Raw genomic sequence first — 21,332 nt, forward strand, 5'->3', positions numbered from 1 at the left:
TGAAATTGGTGGTCGATTTATATTTAATTGTAAATCATCCATGTTGATTTCGATTTTCATGTTTCTTGATATTGCTGAAACTGACTTTAGAAGTCGGCATTACCAGACCGAGCAATTTCACGGAGCATTGCCTGCTTCAATATCGAGCAAAGCATGCTCAGCTAACAGCTTGAGCTCAGCCACCCCTCATTTTTCTCGTCTAGTGTCCCATTTCGCCAATCGCATCGGACCACCCCGGTGTTGAGCCCCTGTGCGTCAGGTCTCAGTGGTGCCATCTACCGTCCGTTGAGCACTGCCTGCTCGGCAGGGTCTTCCAGTTTCAGGTTGCACAGATGTCGCCTGTGTTTCTGTCTGCCCACCAGACCTCCGCAGCTCAGCACCACACTGTTGTGTCGACCCGTGCCGTAGTTATCCGACTCTCGCTCGAACTGAGCCTCTCCCATGAGTTGTCGCGTGGTGGGTGGAACGACCAGCGGCGCCCTCTGCTCCGTTGTCCAGTTGTGTCTCGAGCACCAGTCGAGTCGCGGGGGTCGGTACCGCCGTTGAATCTCCGTACTCAGACCGGTGTGAGGGACGGTTGGGGTGAAGTGATGCCAGTGCGGCTGGGGTACGGCCTCCTCTGGCACTATTGGGTCACCAGTGAAGGTGTCCCCTGAAGGTGCGTCCCGGTAGCGCCGAGCCGCCGCCGCGCTCACCGGCTGGAAGTCTTTGCTCGTGGTGGAGAGGTAAGGGTTCACCTCTCCGGCTACACCACTGGTGGCGGTGAACACGTGTCGGGGAAGCACGTCCGTGGCCGGTCGAAGAGCGCACGGTCGGTAAGGAACGGCCGTCAGGGGGGCACTCAGGTGTCGGCGTGGCGCGAACGCCTCCGAGTACTCCGAGAAGCGTGGTTTGGAGGCGGGCAGGGAGCAGTTCCTCAGACGCTGTTCCACCTCGCCGAGGTACTCCACTGAGCCGCTGGGAGGAGCCGGGCTGTAGACGGGCTCCGGGTTCAGACACCGGTCACGCCGTTTGAATGTGTACGACTCGGCAGCGGTCGACAGGAAACGGTCACTAGAGAGAATCTCGGAGACGGCCAGATCTGAAATGGTCGCGTATTGTGATCACGACGCACAGTTTACTTCAATCAATTGAGTATACGGGATTTATGAAGCTATTGTAAGAAGAGAGGGTCGTAAGTGAAAGAGCTTATCTATCCAGCTTCCAGTTCAACATTGAGTGGATTTGTAATTATGCGTAAAGGTCACGTCAGTAGCGAGAATACTGTTTCATCAAGTCCTGATAATAATCCACCTCCTGGTTATTTCCCGTCCCATTCGTACAGCTATCCACGGGTGAAGAGTAAGTAATTACAAAAACGACTCTTCACTGGAATGGTATTGCGTAGCAGCACTTTGTATAATACTCACCTTGAAGGTGGTCGGGCAGTGTTTCGTACTTTGTTCGCACGAGCACCCCATCCGTGGCCAGCTGGTGCGCCGGTCGGCTGCGCAGGCCAATTTGCTGCGCCGTCCGCAGCGTGGACGTGCACGGCACGGGCGCCTCCGTGGCGGCACGTGTGTCGGGCACGTGCGGACACGGCACGTCCGGAGGGCCGGGGCAGCCGGCGGCCGGGTGCTCGTACGGTTCTCCGGACGATCGGTGGTGTTCGAGTGGTGAGCCAGGACGGCGGGCCTCGCCCGGTGGCGGGGATGGATCACAGCAGGCCATCAGAGACACTCACTGGAGCACCACTGTGTCCAATCAGCCGGTATTGGGGATTGAAATGACCACAATGACTCTACTGGTATAAATATATCTAAAATAAAATTAGCATAGTTTATATTCTAGCCTACAAAACAATATAAAATTAGTTATTCGAAGCATTCGTATCAAATCATTGCGAAACAATCCGATTGGGACCACAGAAACTAAGAAAATTGTCCCGTTTTTTATCATCTCGTGACAACCACCGAATGCCCCACTAGGTTACAAACCCAAATAAGGAACGAAACTATCTGTATCAAGCCGTGACTGAAACATAACCAAAAGGATATAAAAGTAAATATAGTTGTCGTAAGAAACTGCATGCTCAGGTGCAGGCGATGGGGGTCGAGCCAGCTTGGCTAAAGATCGGAACGTAACGATGCGTTTCTGTCACTCTGCTGCTGATGGAGCATATTGCACCACCAGTTTACCTACGAAAAAGTTGCAGCTTCAGCATCCGTTTTTATTTGTACTCCTGGTTTCGGGCACATCACACACAAGTGAGTACCTATATTAAACTTTAAATTGTCTGTCAATCACGGAAGTCGTATCCGACAAACACGCCACCACACAAACAGTTGTCTAACCGCAGACACATTCACACATACACGCGTATATTTGTCCATTTACCAGCCAGGCAGCCAGTGTAATGTGCAGTGTCACGCACTCGGTCCCACGGCTCCGGTAGTACTGGCCCGGGCGGTGGCCCTAAACGCTCCGACCTCGGCTGGGCGGCCGGTGGCAGAAGGCCGATCGTATATAAACCACTGCACAGTCGGCACCAGGCACAGTTCTCTCTGCTGACGCACTCACAGCAAACAACGCAACAACCATGAACAAGGTGAGAACGGATGGTGCACTGCAGGAGGGAATGCGCCGCTGTTGTATTTGCTAACTGTTACAATTGTATTTTGAGCATTAGATATAGCTCTTGTAAGGAGTTTTTCAGCTCAATTTTTACAAGAGAACTTACTGCTTTCCCACGACACATGCACAAAAGGTGAGTGTTAAAAGAGATGTTTAAACGTTTTCGTTTCGTCTCGCAGTTCTTCGCCGTGCTCAGCCTGGCCGTGGTGGCCGCCGTGGCCGCGTCCGACGACCTGGATCAGAGCGAGTCGGTGGCCGTGGCCACCACCTACGGCTCCGGCTACGGCTACGCCGCACCCGCCGTCTACGGCGCCGGCTACGCCGCCCCAGCCTCTTACGGATACGGCTACACCGCTCCGGTCGTCAAGAGCTACGGCTACTCTGCTCCGGTCGTCAAGAGCTACGGCTATGCCGCCGCTCCCGTCGTCAAGAGCTACGGCTACGCCGCCGCTCCCGTCGTCAAGAGTTACGGCTACGCCGCTCCCTACACCGGCTACAAGTCAACGCTCTACTCTGGCTACGGCAGCCCCGCCTACAGCAGCTATGGCTACGGCTACGCGGCACCCGCTGCCTACGGCTACGGCCGTGCTGCCCACGGCTACGGTGCCCGCCCCGCCCTCTACTCTGGCTACGCGGGCCTGACTGGCGCCTACGGCCTGTACTAGACTCAATCAAAGTCTGCTGGGAGCATTGACCGTGGAGCTTGTTCTTGTGTGTTGTGTTTGCTGATGAACTTCGATCTGGATTAGCGAGATGTTAATCTCGAGTTATCCGATCTCAATCAATATACTTCTCAATTCATGTACCCATCAGTTTTCTCATCAACGAGAAGAGAAGGATGCTAATCCCAAATGGTTGCAGTGGCCTAGCGTTTCCATAGTTATTCTAACCCGCGCCGGGCCGGTGCTCTGAGATTCCGCGCCGGGCCGAGGCGCGGAATCTCCCCTTCTAACTCGGCTCCTGGGTCACGTAGCGACACGCGGTAAGCGGCAATCGAAAGAACGTCCAAAATAAGGACGAAAACACTTCATTCATTTTTTGGGTCAGGTCAAAGGTCAGGTCACCAGAGGTCACCAAAGGTAAAATGTTGACTATTTCAACACTTTGGAAACTGCCAACGGCTATCTCGGGAACCGATAGAGCTACAGCGCCGCGGAAAAGCGCATTCGATAGCCCTTTTACAGACATTTCTGGGTAATGTTCTCAGATTTGACCTCAGGTCAACAGTTTAGCCTCCAGAGGGCAAAAACTTCAAAAATAGCCGTTTTATGAAAAACGTTTTTTTCGGCAATAATTTTTACTCAAAAGAGATATGACATTACTTTTGCCACCATCGTGTTCCTCTCGTCGAGACGCCTCGGATGAACTATAATTTGACCTTGAAAGGTCAACTTGAAAATTTGACCTCAGGTCAAGGTCATGACCTGACCGGAAAAGGTCATGTTGCATATCAGTCGATCCGCAACGTCGAGCCCAACACATCTAAGGCGTCCTCAGCGCTCTAGCACGTCTCTATCAGAAGTTATTAGCGAAAAACTGCTAGATTCTGTTCGTGACCTAAGATGACCTCGGGGACATAACGAGGGGTCACAGTTGCCATTTTCCGGTTCAGTGTGTCAATTTTACCTACATCTCGATGTTTGAGAGTGTCTAGAATAGCGTTCGTGCAAACCAGCCGCTTTTCAATTTTCTCCCATTGACTTATAATGGAGAGGCCGCAAAATTGACCTGACCTTAGGTCACCGATATCAAAATTCCGAGATATACATTTTATAGATGTCGTTCTAATCAATCGTTGAAAGTTTCAAGGCAATCGATCAATCGGTGTAGCTATGACGAGCATTCTTATTTTTTCTGAGGTGAGGTCACTTGGCGTGACCTGGTAACCTGACCTAAGGTGAACTGGGTCTGAAATTTTCACAACATGTGCGAAAAAGATGCACAAACAGGTGTGCCAAAAACAGCGGCGCTCTACGCCGCCGTTTTTGAGATATCTGCGAAAAACCGCAGGGGGGGGGGGGGTGTTCAAACACACCTGTTAACTTTAACCCGCGCCGGCCCGGCGCGGGTTAAAGTGACCATCTCACCTTCACATTAGTTTTGACTTGAGATAGCCAAATAGGGGTCCCTGGCTTGCAATTACCGGGTTGGACACTCACAACATCGAGAACTACTTTAATTTCGGGATATTTAATTTCAACATCTGCAGTTTTCGGATTCTAAGGGATTGATGCATTTGAATGCTCCCTTAGAATTTGTGACGTCAGCACAAAGGGCTAACGATTTTTAAATCATATACTAAACCCTTTGGTAAAACGTGGTGGCATATGCTGCTTTGCGCGCAACATCTGCCGCACTTTTAGGATGCCAAATTATTGCTTCAAAATGGCGTCATAGGAACAGCGGATCCGCTGTTCCTAGGACCTAGAGGTCCTAAAAAATGAACAAAAGTTTAAGTGTAATATGTTGAAAACCGGTTAATATTTTTCGGTGAAATTTGGTACTTAGATATTCGTTTTTGCTCTTTCTGAACCGAGCGACAACACTGTTATGCCAAATAATTAACTTTTTAAGGTGGGAGGATCCCATTAAAGGACTTCAATTCTTCATCTTAATCGTTAACAACTAATTACAGGGTGTTCATTAGCAAATGATACAAAGTAAGCCCAGCTGGCCGCTGGAGGCACATAATATATGTTTCAACACATAAGCAGCACACCGTTAGATGACAAATCTTGGACCTTTGACTTCACATAGGAAAGTCAGTTGTGACACCTCGTTTGTCTACAGGAGGTACTCGAAGTGCCCTCCTACGCGCGGCAAGCTCAGTCATGACTTTCGCTCCGTGCACCTTCTTGCATGGGATTAGCTTCTGTGGATTCGTCGGTAACTAGGGCTGCATCTTTTCTGATGGGTGCTTTCGTTCGCATAATGCAAGCCACTTCTCATCGTTTCATATTGTTCATTCGAACGATTCTGCCGCTTGGCTGAGCCAGAAGGTGCGCGCTTCCGATACCATACTGTCAGTGGAAAGATCGGCCAACCGCCAAGGTATGATTTTGAGCTCAATGTCTTGCGGATAATTATTCATACATTCCAAAAAGACACTTTCCGGTCTCTTGAAACCTTGCGAACGTGAATATTGCGTAGATTCTGAAAGAATGCAAGACTCCCCTCACCTCCTCCGCATTAAGTTCTGCGCAAACTTAGACCCAATATTTCGCGGGCCACCGGTTATCAGCGCCGCACCAGCTTTGGGATAAATCGGCCCAACCATTTTTTATATGCAGAAGCGGCCCTTGCACGTAAAATTGTACGATTAAAATTGCAATGATTGCACGCCAGCAAAGTGGAACTTTAACTTTCTTGTAAAGGCTGTCCTTTTCTCCGGTGGCAACGGTCTTTGAGCACAGTCAGCCTAGTTATTATTGAAGTATAAAAGCGTCCAAGGCCAGCTTATAGTGTGCACATTTGCCAGTGCCCCAACCATGGCATTTGGCAAATGGAAGTGCATTGCCAGGTAGATATCCAAGTTTCACTGCAATCTGTGCATCGACGTTATTAAAAGAGGAACATAATTTATATAACTGCCGTTTCTCGTGCCACCTGCCGTGGTGATCACCCATACTAGGAGCAAAATTACATTCATGCTTGAAAGGATGGGGCTATTCTATGCAGCAGACTACTTCATGCTTATCGAACTGTAGAGCGGCTACTTAGATACAATCCTATCAAAAGTGTCATGGGCCGGGCCAGGGCCAGGCCGGGCTGCTCATTATAAGATTTCCCCTTATTGGCGGCACTGACTGATTGAACCATTCTGGCCGTGCCTGTGCTTACTTCCAATATTATTTTGGTTGCATTACATAGGACCTAAAACCAGCGGCTTTGTATACATAAGAGTTTTGAAAGAGACTTGACAAATGTCTAAAAATACGGATGACTACAATATTTCTCATTTTGTACAAGCGCTAGAGGTGTTGCAATCCAAGCAATGAATCGTTTACATTGAAATAAGCATTGTTGTGTAAATGCAAAAGAAAGAAAATGCAAAAGATTGGATGTGAAAATGCAAAAGAAAACTTCCGGATAGCACAGTGTTAACTGGGCAGAACAATTCGTATACTTGATCGGTGATCCTTGCTCCGAAAAAGATCCTGGTGATGTGTGGTGCAGTTAGTTGGGAGTTCGCTCGGGACTCGAGAGAACCCGGGTTCGATCCCTAGTGCCGCCCGGCCCCTGGATGTTTCTCCAGTTGCGCCACCAGGAGAGGGGTATGTAAGTACTTACCTAAAGGCTCTCACAATATCCGTAAGCCTAGTCAGGGAGGAAAAGGAGCTCTCTAGTAGTAGGGCAATCATGGTCTCTTTGAGGGAGAACTGAATGAAAAGTAACCTTATTCTAAGTTTCACTTGACTGGGAGACCGCAGAGGTGCAGGAATGCAGAAGGAGTTGAAAATCGATAAGGCTTTGGCCTTTGATCGAAGTGATAAGACCATTCTCTGTTTAAATCTGTCAGGTCAAATTCATGCTTGATGACATATAGATGTATTATATCGGATAACTCGAGACTGGCATCTCGCTAATCCAGATCGAAGTTCATCAGCAAACACAACACACAAGAACAAGCTCCACGGTCGATGCTCCCAGCAGACTTTGATTAAGTCTAGTACAGGCCGTAGGCTCCAGTCAAGCCCGCGTAGCCAGAGTAGAGGGAGGGGCGGGCGCCGTAGCCGTAGGCAGCACGGCCGTAGCCGTAGGCAGCGGGTGCCGCGTAGCCGTAGCCATAGCTGCTGTAGGCGGGGCTGCCGTAGCCGGAGTAGAGCGTTGACTTGTAGCCGGTGTAGGGAGCGGCGTAGCCGTAGCTCTTGACGACGGGAGCGGCGGCATAGCCGTAGCTCTTGACGACGGGAGCGGCGGCATAGCCGTAGCTCTTGACGACCGGAGCGGTGTAGCCGTATCCGTAAGAGGCTGGGGCGGCGTAGCCGGCGCCGTAGACGGCGGGGGCGGCGTAGCCGTAGCCGGAGCCGTAGGTGGTGGCCACGGCCACCGACTCGCTCTGGTCCAGGTCGTCGGACGCGGCCACGGCGGCCACCACGGCCAGGCTGAGCACGGCGAAGAACTGCGAGACGAAACGAAAACGTTTAAAATATATTCAAACGTTCATCGTTCTTATAATTTATTACGAAATGAAGGTTTAAGAAAATATACTTAATTTCTAGAAAGCCTGGCTTTACTGAATAAGATACAATTGGCAGATAACAAAAAAACATACAAATGCAGGCAATACGTTCCATCCTGCAGTGCACCGTCCGTTCTCACCTTGTTCATGGTTGTTGCGTTGTTTGCTGTGAGTGCGTCAGCAGAGAGAACTGTGCCTGGTGCCGACTCTGCAGTGGTTTATATACGATCGGCCTTCTGCCACTGGCCGCCCAGCCGAGGTCGGAGCGTTTAGGGCCACCGCCCGGGCCAGTACTACCGGAGCCGTGGGACCGAGGTGCGTGACACTGCACATTATACAGTTCGCCTGGCTGGCTAAATGGCCAAATATACGCGTGTATATGTGTGAATGTGTATCCTATCAGACGTCACGCATTTGTGTCTCTGTGGTGAAACATTTGTCAGCCACAGCTTCCGTGGTAGACATAAGACAGCGCGCTTGACGAAGCACGGTAACAAAACAGCAACGAGCATAACGGTGCTGAAGAAATGAGCTGAACAGTGCTGCGATGGACTTGGATTAAGGTCACTGACGTGTAATGACTAGTTTGATTTAACGACCATTTGCTGAATTTATCCTATGTAAAGAAAGGCGCAAAACATTTTCAGCCTTTTTAAGTGTGTCCTAAGAGCTGAAAGCTTTTCACGGTAAGATATTAGAATAAAACTGAATTTCTATTTAAAAGTAGAATTTTAGCAGAAATTTTGAAAGAGGTTTGTCACCAAGCGAGACGATCTAACCTCGATCAATGGCTTGTAAGTGAAAATGGCTACGTATCTACACTACAGAATACCTAATCAATAAACAAAACTTCTGTATAACCCTCGCCCCGTTGGGGGGGCCATTTCGGCCCCCCTGTGGTTTTTCCTGAATAGCAAGAAAACGGCGGCGCGCAGCGCCGCCAAATTTTCAGTAACTTCCCGGGCATCAATTTGACACCTTCACACCAAATTTTAAGTCTTAGGTCACCTTAGGTCAGGAGCTATTGAGGTCAAACTGAGGTCATGTTCGAGCAAAAATGAGCAAAAACATGCAATCTTGAAACGCTCACCAAATCTACATTTATAAAGCAATTTCAAAGTTCTTTATATGGTCTAGTAGAAAAAAAACGGCGCTACAAAACTGCTATTTCCGATTTTCAAAATTTTGGGTTTTTGACCCAAAAAAAATCAAAAAATTGATTTTTTAGAAAAACTAAAAAAAAATCCAAAATTTTTCCGAATTTCGAAAAAACCGGAGTTTATGTGATAGTCCCTGCGCTCTTCTATATACATATTAAATTTCAGATCGATATCTCGTTTTTTGGCCAAGTTATGGCGAAAAAAACTGTTCAAAAATGATGACGTCAAATTTTTGAACTCAATTTTTAGCGATTCTAGACCACGTAGGGCAAAAAAAGACCACCATTGAACTCCCCGTGACGAGCTGCATCGATTCGATACCCATTTTATGCAAAAATATTAACTTTGAAATTTGACCTAATTTGACCTGACCTTGACCTGACCTTGACCTGACCTTGACCAAAACGTGACCTAAGCTGGCCCCAAAGGCTGCCTGACCCACATAATCGCATTTTTCATGTAAAATGGACCATAAAACATGTATCACACGACACTTTCATATTGTGACCCCCCAGTGACCTGACCTCTGTGACCTGACCTGGTATCAGTGACCTCAAATAGAAAAATATGTGTTTGAAGAACATTTCCCCATCGATGATTTTCAATGAAATGCATTTTGCTCGATTTTACAACGCATTCCTTGAAATGCGATGCGAAAATGAAATGAAATCCTTGAAACTCCTTGAAAATTCCTTGAAAATTCCTTGAAATGAAATGAAACGATGAAAATTGGACCTTTGACCTGACCTGTGACGTCATCGGTTTGACCTAGGTCAATAAAATTGGGTCACAATGTAGTTCCCTGATAGGGCTATCCAACACCGTTTGCCGCTTGTCGCTAGGTTGCGTGGTTCTCGAATCTTAGGGGGGCCAAAATGCCCCCCCCCAACGGGGCGCGTTGCTCGGCAGAGCCCAACGGGGCGCGGGTTAATTCATGCGCTAATGCACCATTTTGAAATGTCTATGAACGTCAGGAAATTCCATTGAGGGGTGGTAAGGACGCTGATTTTCAACTGTGCGACTTTGAAGAAGGCTGTTTGTGTTTTTTTTTTCGTGTCGAGTTTTCAAATGCAGTCAAGTCGTCATAAATGCCTAATTGTCATTTAATCCATATTCTAAGAGTTTGGCTGGAAGAAATTAAGAGTAAACAAGTACCTATACATACCTAATACTTTTGCCAAATTCATGTGGATCAAACATAGACCCAACTTGTCCTCTAATGACCCAGTTTTCATAGAAAAACATGGCTAAAAAAAACATGACATGTATGTAGGCTCCCAAAGGTCAATGCACTTCCATGTGTCACGGTTGGGGTACTACTGCTCGTGCGCAGGTGCAGCCGATCACTTCCAGGTCTCGATAACGGCTGCGACTATTGCGATCAAATTTTATATACGTAACGTGAGGGACCGGTGAGAAGAGTGCCGTCAAAAGCTAGTTGAGCTCCAATCTGCACGTGCGCACGTGCAGTGTGCCACTTTCACATCTCAAAAAGGTCCGGGCCAATCGCGCTCTAGTTTGGCACACCACTATAGACCGGTAAGTAAGGTGCCGTGCACAGCTCAGTTGGAACTTCCGTAGCGAAGGGCTCACTCCCTCCCTCGTTCATCTGTCGCCCCAAAAGACGTCTCACTGGTTCTATCAAGAGCAGCGGCGGCAGAGGCTGGGGTTTCAAATGTTTCAAATGTTTCAAATGCTTCAAATATTTCAAATGTTTCAAAAATGACTAGTTTCAAACGTTCCATAAGTAGCAACCGATTGCTTGTCAGCTAGAGCTCGGTGAGTTTGAGACTGAGGGGGTCCCCCTGCCAGTGGGCCCCCTGGCAGGGGAACCCCCACCCCCTGAGGTTTTTGTTGCGATGGGCGCCGAACTATTAGTCGGATCGTGCTGACCTTTTTCATAACCTCTGGGGATTATTTGCGCAACTTTTGGTAAAAAAAAAAAAAATATTTTTGGGTCATGTCAGGTCACCGAGCTATGACGTCATAATAGGTACAACCTCCGACCGTTTTTGACAAAACGTACATTCCGCGTACTACTGGACGTGATCTCATCGGTAAGAACGAAACTTTCCGTTTGATTAATGTCAGATTTTGACAGGACATGAATCGTTACATTGCATGTTGACCTTTCTAAGGTCAACCAATGTCAATGACCTCTCATGTTCACAAGCTGACCTCCGTGATGTGAGCTGTGTTTAGTGGGGTTTCTTGAGGTCCTGAATCCGAGTCTGTGGTTCAATTTTCACCTGAACGCCTTCACAACTGTTCCTTGGCATTAACTCAACCCAGATCAGTTACCTTGATTGAACTTCCGCCGGTGACCGTCCTCGCCGCGCCGGCGGTGGGTGTGACCTCCCGTGTTCCCAGGGGCTACGTCATGCCATTAATGACTGAAATGCAGTCAACTATACACCATTTTGTTGCTAATTTGTTGAGAAACACGGTCGTGAAAGTTTGATATCGCTATCCTTCATAGATTCGCCAATATTGTCTAAGTAACTTGGAAAAAAAAATCATAGCGATTCCCCGAAATTTGACACTTGGCCTGCCATAACTGGGTCAATAATTGACCTATGTATGGGGAAAAATATACCACCAATCGCGAGTACTCGCTGAGAGCAATCGACTGGTCTTTATTGCGAAACGCTACGACGCTTAGCTTCGAAACGCCAGGGGGAGGGTCGAATCGACCCCCCTCCCCCCGCCAGGCCACGTTGAGAAAAATGTCCTGTCAGTGCGAGGGTTAGGTACCCCTCACACTTATAGTGTGTGGGGTCGAACGGACCCCTGTTTGGTTTTTCACAAATAACTCGCACAAAAAGCGGCCGGTCGCAACGAAACTTTCAGTGCTCTCGGGTTTTATTACTTTTACACCTACCCTGAAAATTGTATGACCCCTGACCCGAAAGACCTTTGATATGTGACGTCAGGGCTGCGGAGTCGATGGATTTTCGGCGACTCCGACTCCGACTCCGACTCAGGCTTTCAAAAACCAGCTCCGACTCCGACTCCGACTCCGGGCAGAATTGTCGACTCCGACCGACTCCAACTCCCGACTCCGACTCCGCAGACCTAGCAGGGCTGCGGAGTCGACAGATTTTCGGTGACTCCGACTCCGACTCCGGCTCGGGTTTCTAAAATCGACTCCGACTCCGACTCCGACTCCGGTCACAACTGTCGACTCCGACCGACTCCGACTCCGACTCCGACTCCGACTCCGCAGCCCTGTGTGACGTGTTTCTTGAGACCACGTTTGGCCGGAATCGCGATTCGGCGTAAGTCGGCTCACATTATTCGCACGTGTCCAGTTTTTTTTTTGTGGTTATAGACGTTCAAACATGTGAGATGGTGTTGGTCCCATGCATTATAGTGGGTGTGAAGGCCACGTGAAAGTGAGGTCATGGCTATTTAGCTTTGATGATCTTGTTTCACTTTTCGAGCATTACGTACGTTTTGCAGTGTAGTTGTTAGAGCTGATTTCGAATATTGCACCCATTTAAAAATCGATGAAGTAGTTGGGGCCTTCGTAGTTCGTAACATGCTGCGAAGCTGTCAGTGATGGTTGACATAACACCCACTATGGAAAGCCGGCACGATACATACCTACTGGTTGACCTGACCTGACCTGCCACCAATCGCAACCATACCAGTCAGGAGGCTCATAAACACCGATCGCCCGGCCGTCGCGCTTCGAACCAGGAATGTTATAACGGAAAGGCGTGCTCTCACCATCGCGGAGTCCAACGCTTGACCGACAAAGCTACGGAACGACTTATCCACTAACTTCAAATAACTGAAGGGAATTGTGAAATCATAGTAAACAAAGTGAGTGCAAGTTATTATTACGCGATTGTATCTTGGTTATCTCATCCGAAATCCACAATTTATTCCTGAATGACGATTAATATACATTTTTGAGTTTACTCCGTCATGTGAAGCAATACGAAGCAAGAGAGTCTGGTTTTTAACGGTTTAAGTTTGACCGTAAACAGTGGTAGGTATTAGGTATCAGGTAGCGGAGTGCCGGCCTCCAGGACTTGCACTTGACTGCCTAAAAATGATCGTTTTCTAGCGTCTAAAGACAGCTTATGAGAAAGATGGGTTATATATGTTAGATACGAGTACTTCAGCGTCTGTTATCGCTCCTCAGTTGTCGAAAAAGCTCATACTGAGGGCAGGGAAAAGTATATTGAGATCGGAAAACTCGAGACTGGCATCTCGCTAATCCAGATCGAAGTTCATCAGCAGACACAGCACACAAGAACAAGCTCCGCGGTCGATGCTCACAGCAGACTTTGATTGACTCTAGTACAGGCCGTAGGCGCCAGTCAGGCCCGCGTAGCCAGAGTAGAGGGCGGGGCGAGCGGCGTAGCCGTAAGCAGCACGGCCGTAGCCGTAGGCAGCGGGTGCCGCGTAGCCGTAGGCATAGCTGCTGTAGGCGGGGCTGCCGTAGCCAGAGTAGAGCGTTGACTTGTAGCCGGTGTAGGGAGCGGCGTAGCCGTAACTCTTGACGACGGGGGCGGCGGCGTAGCCGTAGCTCTTGACGACGGGAGCGGCGGCATAGCCGTAGCTCTTGACGACCGGAGCAGAGTAGCCGTAGCTCTTGACGACCGGGGCGGCGTAGCCGGCGCCGTAGACGGCGGGGGCGGCGTAGCCGTAGCCGGAGCCGTAGGTGGTGGCCACGGCCACCGACTCGCTCTGGTCCAGGTCGTCGGACGCGGCCACGGCGGCCACCACGGCCAGGCTGAGCACGGCGAAGAACTGAGAAACGAATCGAAAACGTATCTTATTTAGCTGTCGTCCCGAACCTCAGTTAGGTGCAGCCATGACGCTAATATGTCATTCAAAGGAAAGCAGAGACAAAAGGTAAAGTTAAATAGGAAATAAAAACCTCAAATATCGCATACAACACAAAATGGCTTGTTCTCTAACTTGACTTCTGCCATCTACTACAGCGCATCGCTAACAGCTCGCGCCAGCTCCACCAGCTCAGTTATGGCTGGAATCAGCTGCAGCTACCGTGGGACGTTCTGCTCACCTTGTTCATGGCTGCTGGCGTTGCGGAACTCAGCTGAGAACTGTGCCCACTCCACCAACCTCCCGGTTTATATACGCCCCCAAACAGGGGTCATTAGCGACCAGGCGCGGCCGCGCACCCGCCTCTAATGGTCGACATTGAACCAGCCGGGAATTGCAATAATAACGCTTGTTGCGTGACGCAGCAGATTACAGTGTGACCCTCCGAAGGCGGCGTCGACTAGGGGCGGAACTGAACCACCCGCCGTTCCCGATTGCGTCGCCGAGTGACGTCACAGACCGCAATACGTCACAGGTAGATCTGCGTCACGCGTCACGGACAAATATGCGCCACGCGGCTGGGTGATAAGGCGGTAACGAGGCGTTACTTAGTGGATGGGATGGACGTGTTATGTTTGTTGCTCATTGCGTGTGCCGGCTGCTGTTCACATACTACCGTAATGTGGCTTTGTACACGTATATAGTGTTTGTGTAAGACGAGAGAGAGAGAGAGAGAGAGAGAGAGAGAGAGAGAGAGAGAGAGAGAGAGAGAGAGAGAGAGAGAGAGAGAGAGAGAGAGAGAGAGAGAGAGAGAGAGACAGAGAGAGAGAGGGAGACAGAGAGAGAGAGAGAGAGAGGGAGAGAGAGAGAGAGAGAGGGAGAGAGAGAGAGAGAGAGAGAGAGAGAAGAAGAAGAAGAGAGAGAGAGAGATTAGGTAGAAAATGAGAAAAACCACATCACAAAATGGTGAAAGAAAACACCTAACGGCTGTGTTGGATGCATGTCTCCGAGCTCAGTTGGAGCGTAAGGTTGCATTGGCAAGCTTTCAGGTTCGAGTCTCCGCGGCGATTGATGCATGAGGCCCCTGACGAGTATGTACCACGTGCCAAGTGTAGAAGCAGCCACAGCCAGCTGAGGTAAGTATGCAGGACAGACCATGTCCTCCAAGCCTTGCGTTCGGCATCTGGAAAATGAGGGATAATTTACCGGGACCACTGGGATCATTCTGCGTTTTAGGCTGACACGGTGCACAATGGAAATGACAACGAATAAAAGAGCCATTACTGAAGCAAAAGCAATCTAAAAATGTGACTAATTGCATCGGTGGTCCCTGCAATACTAAATAGTCTAAATAGTTATCGGTGATCTTTGGATAATTATGCCTGATTTTCCGGATGTCGAACGCACGCTTCGTAGGTACGTTTAACCCTGGCATCCGCCTTCTTAGCGTGCATTCTGCATCCGGAAAATCGGGGAGATTATCGGGAGCAGCAAGAATTATCGGGGATCACGTTCGGTATTGCGAGAACAAAAATTATCCCCAACAATTATTCCTCCCTGGGGAGAATCTGCGGACCTGGGGCGGCTGGACGTTTTCTGTATTAGAGATGGGAGGTATTGTTGATAGTGGTGCTCAAACGGCTTGTACTTTTGATACTAAAAGATAAATTGTAAGATGCGATGACATATTGTGCGTGATGCAATATCATAAATAACTAAAGGTGTTTACAAGCTCAAAAAGCCAAAGTAAGTCAAATTACTGACTTTGACCGTCCAGGGATGACATCCGTGATGCCGAACGTCAAGTGAGGGATATTATCCCGTGGATATTTCTCCCCCAAAACAAGGCATACCGAACGTAGGCTGTCACCAATAATTTTCCAACCGATAATAGCCGTTTTCACGACGAGCTATCCGGCGAGTGCACCTTTTTGACCAAATCTGCACCTAATCTCTTTTACAGCAAATATCTTTATTTTGTGAATTTATTTCAGTGTTTTAATCGATGATGCCCTCTGATAATATGACAAAGCAGGCATATAAGCCGTTAGTGCAATTCTAGCTGATAGCTACTAAGAGACACACTGAACCTGATTTGACCCAATCTGCACCTGATCTGCACCAGATGGCCGTCGTGAAAACGGCTAATATCCAAAGGATAACATTTTCCGGATGTCGAACGCGCGCTTAATCTCCTGATCCCTATACCCGTAAGTTACCGTTCTGACAGAAAAGACCAGAACCTTCGCAGCAACTTCTGTTTGGGTTCCGACTTCGTCGTTCTCTGAGTTCATTGGCCCCAGTTTTAGCTTAAATAGCGGCAAAGTTGAGCGCATCTTATACTTATTGCATATATCAGCAGCTTACCACTATTATAACGTCACTTTAACGCAATAGACGCTAAAAGAACATTCATTCTGTATCTGCAGTGAAGAGGTAAATTCTCTAAAATTTGCGCTTGTAGAAGCTATGTTTGATGATACTTATGAACAAAAAAAAAATTGTAGAGACGAGTGACATTCTATATACAATAGTTAAGCATGCAACGGAAATATCCGCATGACAGGCCTCGCTGGCCGCGGAACGCTTAGGAGGCTCGCACAGGGGTAGGCGTGGTGTGTTTCAGGCATAATCACCTCAACTACTACCAAAACATAGGGCAATTACCATCACCTCGTCCTTGGCATCAAGTCCATTGCAAACCAAAACATAAATCAGCCCGTGAACAGTCTGTCGGTGTATGGGAAAACAGCGCTTAAGCGCCTGTGTATCAATGCCTTGAAGAACCAGGCACGCCTTCACTTCAACCCTGCAGTACGGTGCAATAAGCACCGTCGAGTTCTTTCAAACCAAATCAAAGCTGATATGCTGAACAGCAACGAACACCGGGGTAGCGCGGTGCACAAAATGCATGCATGCATGTAGCATTGAACGTACAAAATCAACTGCATGCAATGAAAGACAAGATACACGCATCGGATTCGGAGACTTCATGATGTCACACAGAATAACCGAGGCACTGCAGCTTGATATGTAGCAAAGTAACTTGAAGAAGACATTACGGAATACTGGAAGACTGCAGCCGCACACAGCAAAATAACACCTGGAAACTGCAGTGTCTCACAGCACGATAGTACCACGAGACTGCAGACACCCCATGCACCGATTCCAAACAAGAAACATCAGTTTGTGATTATCAGCAAACACAAATCATCATGCTGATGCTGCAATGTTATACACATACAAAATTAAAATGACGAGGAACAGAAGTTTCGGAAATTTCACTAATACTTTACTGTATGTAGCCTGTGACAAGCACGCACCATACAGCGTCATGAGACTGCAACGGCACACAGCACACTAGCACCAGGCGACTGCAATGAAACACAACAAGAAAACCACAGAACTGCAGTGTGATGCCCACATGCACCAACGCGGAGTACACCACCACCAAAGAAATGCAGTGGCGCATGGAACACTGAAACACGGAGACAAAAAAAAAAAAACACACGGATACCACAAGGACACACAACTTGCTAGCACCAGAGGAACGCAGTGACACAGAGTACAACAGCACAACGCACGAGACTGCTTTGGTGTGTATATTACATGAGTGTAACTAATAAGAAAGTGCTAGCCAAGAATGCAGCTTAGCCTATCTGCGAGCTAGTTTTTTTTACACAGAAAGCAGGAAGTGAGCGTGACTTCTCTACAAAATCAATCGCAGCATTATACAGAGTCTCTCTCAACTTGTATGGAATTTAGAAGAGCATCTAGAAACATTTTAGCTTTGTGCTGGTCATTCTGCCACCTTGTAAATGGCATGGAAAATTGGCAATTTGTATGAATAATGCTGGGAAAACCGTGCAGACTCTGGATGTGTTTATTTCTTCTCGAACCATTGCACTTGTGATTGCAGTGCCAGGATCCGGTATCATTTCCCACTCTCGGCTATAACGAGAAGGTTGAGGGAGCACCGTAATTGTGATTGCAGCTGTCCTGGGCGGCCGCGCCGAGCGCACGACCCTGAAGCCAGCGGCGTCAGGGCCACGGACAGTGCCGGCGGCCGCGCGCCCTGTGGGCCTGGCCGTGACAAAAATGACGCACACCACTCGATTTATGAGACTGGCACCAGCAAATTGTCTGGCCCTTCTGCAGCGTCACCAACACTCAGCGGATCGGCCACAATAGCTGGCCGTGCATGCCGGGCATTGGAGCTATTCTTTTCAGGCCGGTTCGAGATCATTTAGTTCTAAGTGGCTTGACGTCCGGTGTTGAATAGCTAAACCAATCGAACTGATGAAACTGGGGCATTCGTCCTTGAGAACACTTCCGCAACCAGACAGTGTTTGCAGCATTTCGTCAGAAAATGCCAGTAGCGCTTTTTGTCAGCCAAAAACTGACCCATGTAGAATAAACAAAGTGCCAAAAATGAATGATTACAGCTTCAATCAATCAATGATATGAATAATTACAGGTTCCACTTGGAACCTGGACAGCGTGAGTTGCCAAGTTTGAGCGAGCACTAATGAGGCCTTATGCAGTATATCACTGATGTTAGTTGTCGGACTTTCGTCCCCGTCTTGAGTTGAGATGTTCGCTTCACAACGTTACAGCCAGTTACTTCTCCGGCCATCGTCAGGTGTTCTTTAGCCCTTAGAAGGACCTGGATGTTGGTGACGTTGCACCGTACGCGTCATACCGTTCAAAAGCTTCTGTGGTCAGCGAGAATCGATCTGACGACGGCCGGAGAAGTAACCGGCCGAAACGTTGTGAAGCTAACATCTAAGACGGGGACGAAAATCCGACATCTAACATCAGTGATACCACCAACTCTTCTCAAGCATTACGAAGAGTTATACCATATCCAGTGTCCACCTAAAGCCATCATTTCTCCTGGTCGACTATATTTTTACTAAACAAAAATGTAGCTGAAAAAACGGTGAAATCTGTTCAAGCCTTACGAAGGGTTCTCTGACACCCGAATTTTAGTCTTCGAAAACGGTATTCTTAGAAACCTTGTTACAAACGTTACGGCATGCATTTCTATCGTCAAATAGTTGTTTTGAAGTAGGCTTTGTGAATTTCAAATATAGTCACCAATTCTTCAGGACTGAGCACTTTGATTGGGACCCGCAGGCCACTTATTTGAGCAGTGACTTGCAATAAATTCAAATGAGCTTGCTATTCGGTTAGGGAAAATATGATTGAATGCAGAAATAATTCTGGGCGTTTAATTAGTTACAGAATGAACCCAAATAGCCACCAATTCTAATGCATTTTAGAGCTAGAGGCACCAACAACACCCTCATCGTTTTCATTCGTGAACTATCATTATTGCAATTTCAATGCAGAAGCAGCGAGCTATGATTGATGGGTATGCACTATGCAGACATACTTTTTGATTTCTGACATTAATTCCGGCTCTCCGCTCTCTAGCGAACCTGTGCCCTGTTTTCGTCGATTTCTTCCCAGCATAGCATGAAAGGTAGCTGACGACAGCTATAGCTATAGTACTTGCAAAATAAATATCAGAGACAGCAGGTGCTTCTCTGATAAGGCCTTGTCCTTTCCTTTCCGACGGCGAGCAGCGAGCGGCAGGTGTCGCTGCCTGTGAGCGGGGTATAGAGTAGAGGGCTGTAGCAGCGAGAGCACGGACCGTAACCGACACCACAGGCTACCGGCTCACGATGAGGAAGGTAGATACCGGTCTGCGCTCTGACCCCAAAGTAATGTAATGTTGATTGAACTATTGCAAGGGTAGGCATGAAATCTGAGAGCGCTGGGCGGCTGGAGCTATGGCTGGAGATATTCATATGAATTGTGCACCTACTTATACGAAATGAATATTTATGAACATTTATGAAATGAACATTACCCTGCCAACATGGAGTTCGTACAAACCATTCGACTGAGTCGGCACTTCTGACTATGACCGACAGGCTGCTAGAGGGAATGGACGGCAGATAGCGCTCCTCTTTAAGCTTGACCTTTCCAAGTGTTTTGATACGCTTCCCCATGACTGCCGGAAGTTCATTATCTACCGAGAAGGAGGGTCATCAACTTATCCCACGGCGACAGAATGTTTCGGTAAATAAAGTTCGCTCTTTACGTCCGGCAAGCAGGCCAAGGCCCCAGGCCCCAAAGCCCATCGGTCTGGGACTATTGCGCTATTGCGCTACCTAAAAAAAACTGGATATTATTTGCTAAGCCATCGCGCTCGAACGAGAAAAAAAAAACGGGGAAACGGAAGAGTAAAATATTGCAAATTGCAATGAATAATAAAATCTAAACAGATGACCAAACTATGTAGATGCTAGTGCAGCGGAATCCACTTCAAAATTGCAACCGTTATGACTTTTAAAATACAGAGATTTCGTTCCTCTGCTTCTGAAAACTGTTTCGCTCGGTAAAAAAACATCCTGAAAAACAGCGTTGTGGAACAGAGAAAGAAGCTGACTCCATCTTTGGTCATTGCCTAGAATAGCCCAGCTTAAGTTAAACTTATGTTTCTAATGTCTATTATAAGCACTTCTTTATTTACTTATTCCAAACCTTATAACTGGAAGGATTCCCAAAGACGGAGACCCCACGAAACAGAGCTTGTTGTATTGGCCCTGCTGTTAACCCTGCCTTCAATTAGAGTTCAAAGAGCCCATTGGCTCAGTCTGTCGCCAATGCCCGAGTAAGTGAGATGCTGCTCCTCCAACACCCGCAGACCACCGGATTGGAGATGTCAAACGGATACCACCTTTTTGGTATACCGATACCAAACCGATACCAATTTAACCCGCGCCCGGCTGGGGGTCCTGGATTTCCACGCCCTGCTGGGGGGGGGGGGGTGTTTGAACACCCCCCCCCTTGTAACTCGGCTCCTGGGCCACGTAGCGATACGCAGAAGACGGCGTTCGAAAGAGCGTCAAAAATAATGACGAAATCACTTCGGTCAATTTTTTGGTCAGGTCAAAGGTCAGGTCACCAGAGGTCATTGAAGGCAAAATTTCGCCGATTTCCAGGTCGAATGTCGAAAATTTCCAAGAAGCCAACGCATAACTCGGGAACCAATAGAGCTACAGCGCCGCAGAAAAGCGCATTCGATAGCCCTATTAACGCCCTTTCTGAGTAATTCTTTCAGATTTGACCTAACGTCATCCGTTTTGCCTGCAGGGGGCAAAAACTGCAAAATTAGCCGATTTTTTCGGAAACAGTTTTTCTGCAATAACTTTTGACCCAAGCCTTGTACGAGCTTACTTTTACCGGCATCGTGTTCCTCTCGTCAAGACGCATCGAATGAACTATAACTTGACCTTGAAAGGTCAACTTGAAAATTTGACCTCAGGTCAAGGTCATGACCTGACCGGAAAGGGTCATGTTGCATATCAGTCGATCCGTATCGTCGAGCTGAACACATCTAAGGCGTTTTCATCGCTCTAGCATGCCTCTATCAAAAGTTATTTGCGAAAAACTTTTAGATACCATTCGTGACCTAAGATGACCTCAGGGCATAAACAAGGGTCACGGACACTATTTTCATGTTCCGTGTGTCTAAACCACTTGTAATTCGGTGTTTGGGAGTG

The 21,332-nt window shown here is 48.0% G+C and overlaps 4 protein-coding genes across 4 annotated transcripts; 1 reads left to right on the forward strand and 3 right to left on the reverse strand.

Moving 5' to 3' along the window:
- LOC122385464 lies at positions 1–1,926 on the reverse strand. The gene is made up of 2 exons (XM_043373770.1): positions 1,410–1,926; positions 1–1,081 (listed from the first exon to the last, which is right to left on the reverse strand). The coding sequence occupies exons 1-2, from the start codon at positions 1,708–1,710 to the stop codon at positions 276–278; spliced, it is 1,107 nt and encodes a 368-aa protein (XP_043229705.1). The 5' UTR covers positions 1,711–1,926; the 3' UTR covers positions 1–275.
- Positions 1,927–2,403: 477 nt separating this feature from the next.
- LOC122385465 (cuticle protein 12.5-like) lies at positions 2,404–3,418 on the forward strand. The gene is made up of 2 exons (XM_043373771.1): positions 2,404–2,587; positions 2,793–3,418. Exons 1-2 carry the CDS (start codon positions 2,579–2,581, stop codon positions 3,276–3,278), a joined length of 495 nt encoding a protein of 164 aa, XP_043229706.1. The 5' UTR covers positions 2,404–2,578; the 3' UTR covers positions 3,279–3,418.
- Positions 3,419–7,145: 3,727 nt separating this feature from the next.
- On the reverse strand, positions 7,146–8,041 carry LOC122385466 (cuticle protein 12.5-like). The gene is made up of 2 exons (XM_043373772.1): positions 7,936–8,041; positions 7,146–7,735 (listed from the first exon to the last, which is right to left on the reverse strand). The coding sequence occupies exons 1-2, from the start codon at positions 7,942–7,944 to the stop codon at positions 7,280–7,282; spliced, it is 465 nt and encodes a 154-aa protein (XP_043229707.1). The 5' UTR covers positions 7,945–8,041; the 3' UTR covers positions 7,146–7,279.
- Positions 8,042–13,126: 5,085 nt separating this feature from the next.
- LOC122385467 (cuticle protein 12.5-like) lies at positions 13,127–14,155 on the reverse strand. The gene is made up of 2 exons (XM_043373773.1): positions 13,997–14,155; positions 13,127–13,719 (listed from the first exon to the last, which is right to left on the reverse strand). Exons 1-2 carry the CDS (start codon positions 14,003–14,005, stop codon positions 13,264–13,266), a joined length of 465 nt encoding a protein of 154 aa, XP_043229708.1. The 5' UTR covers positions 14,006–14,155; the 3' UTR covers positions 13,127–13,263.
- Positions 14,156–21,332: the final 7,177 nt, after the last annotated feature.

This window comes from Amphibalanus amphitrite, unplaced genomic scaffold (genome assembly GCF_019059575.1).
Source record: "Amphibalanus amphitrite isolate SeventyFive unplaced genomic scaffold, NRLGWU_Aamphi_draft 000220F_arrow, whole genome shotgun sequence".
Lineage (NCBI taxonomy): Eukaryota > Metazoa > Arthropoda > Thecostraca > Balanomorpha > Balanidae > Amphibalanus > Amphibalanus amphitrite.

Excerpts from the sequence above, each read along its gene's own strand:
- LOC122385464 (XM_043373770.1), bottom strand. The coding sequence starts at position 1,710 with ATGGCCTGCTGTGATCCATCCCCGCCACCGGGCGAGGCCCGCCGTCCT. Across the intron at positions 1,082-1,409 it reads ACTGCCCGACCACCTTCAAG|ATCTGGCCGTCTCCGAGATT; the intron begins GTGAGTATTATA and ends CGACCATTTCAG.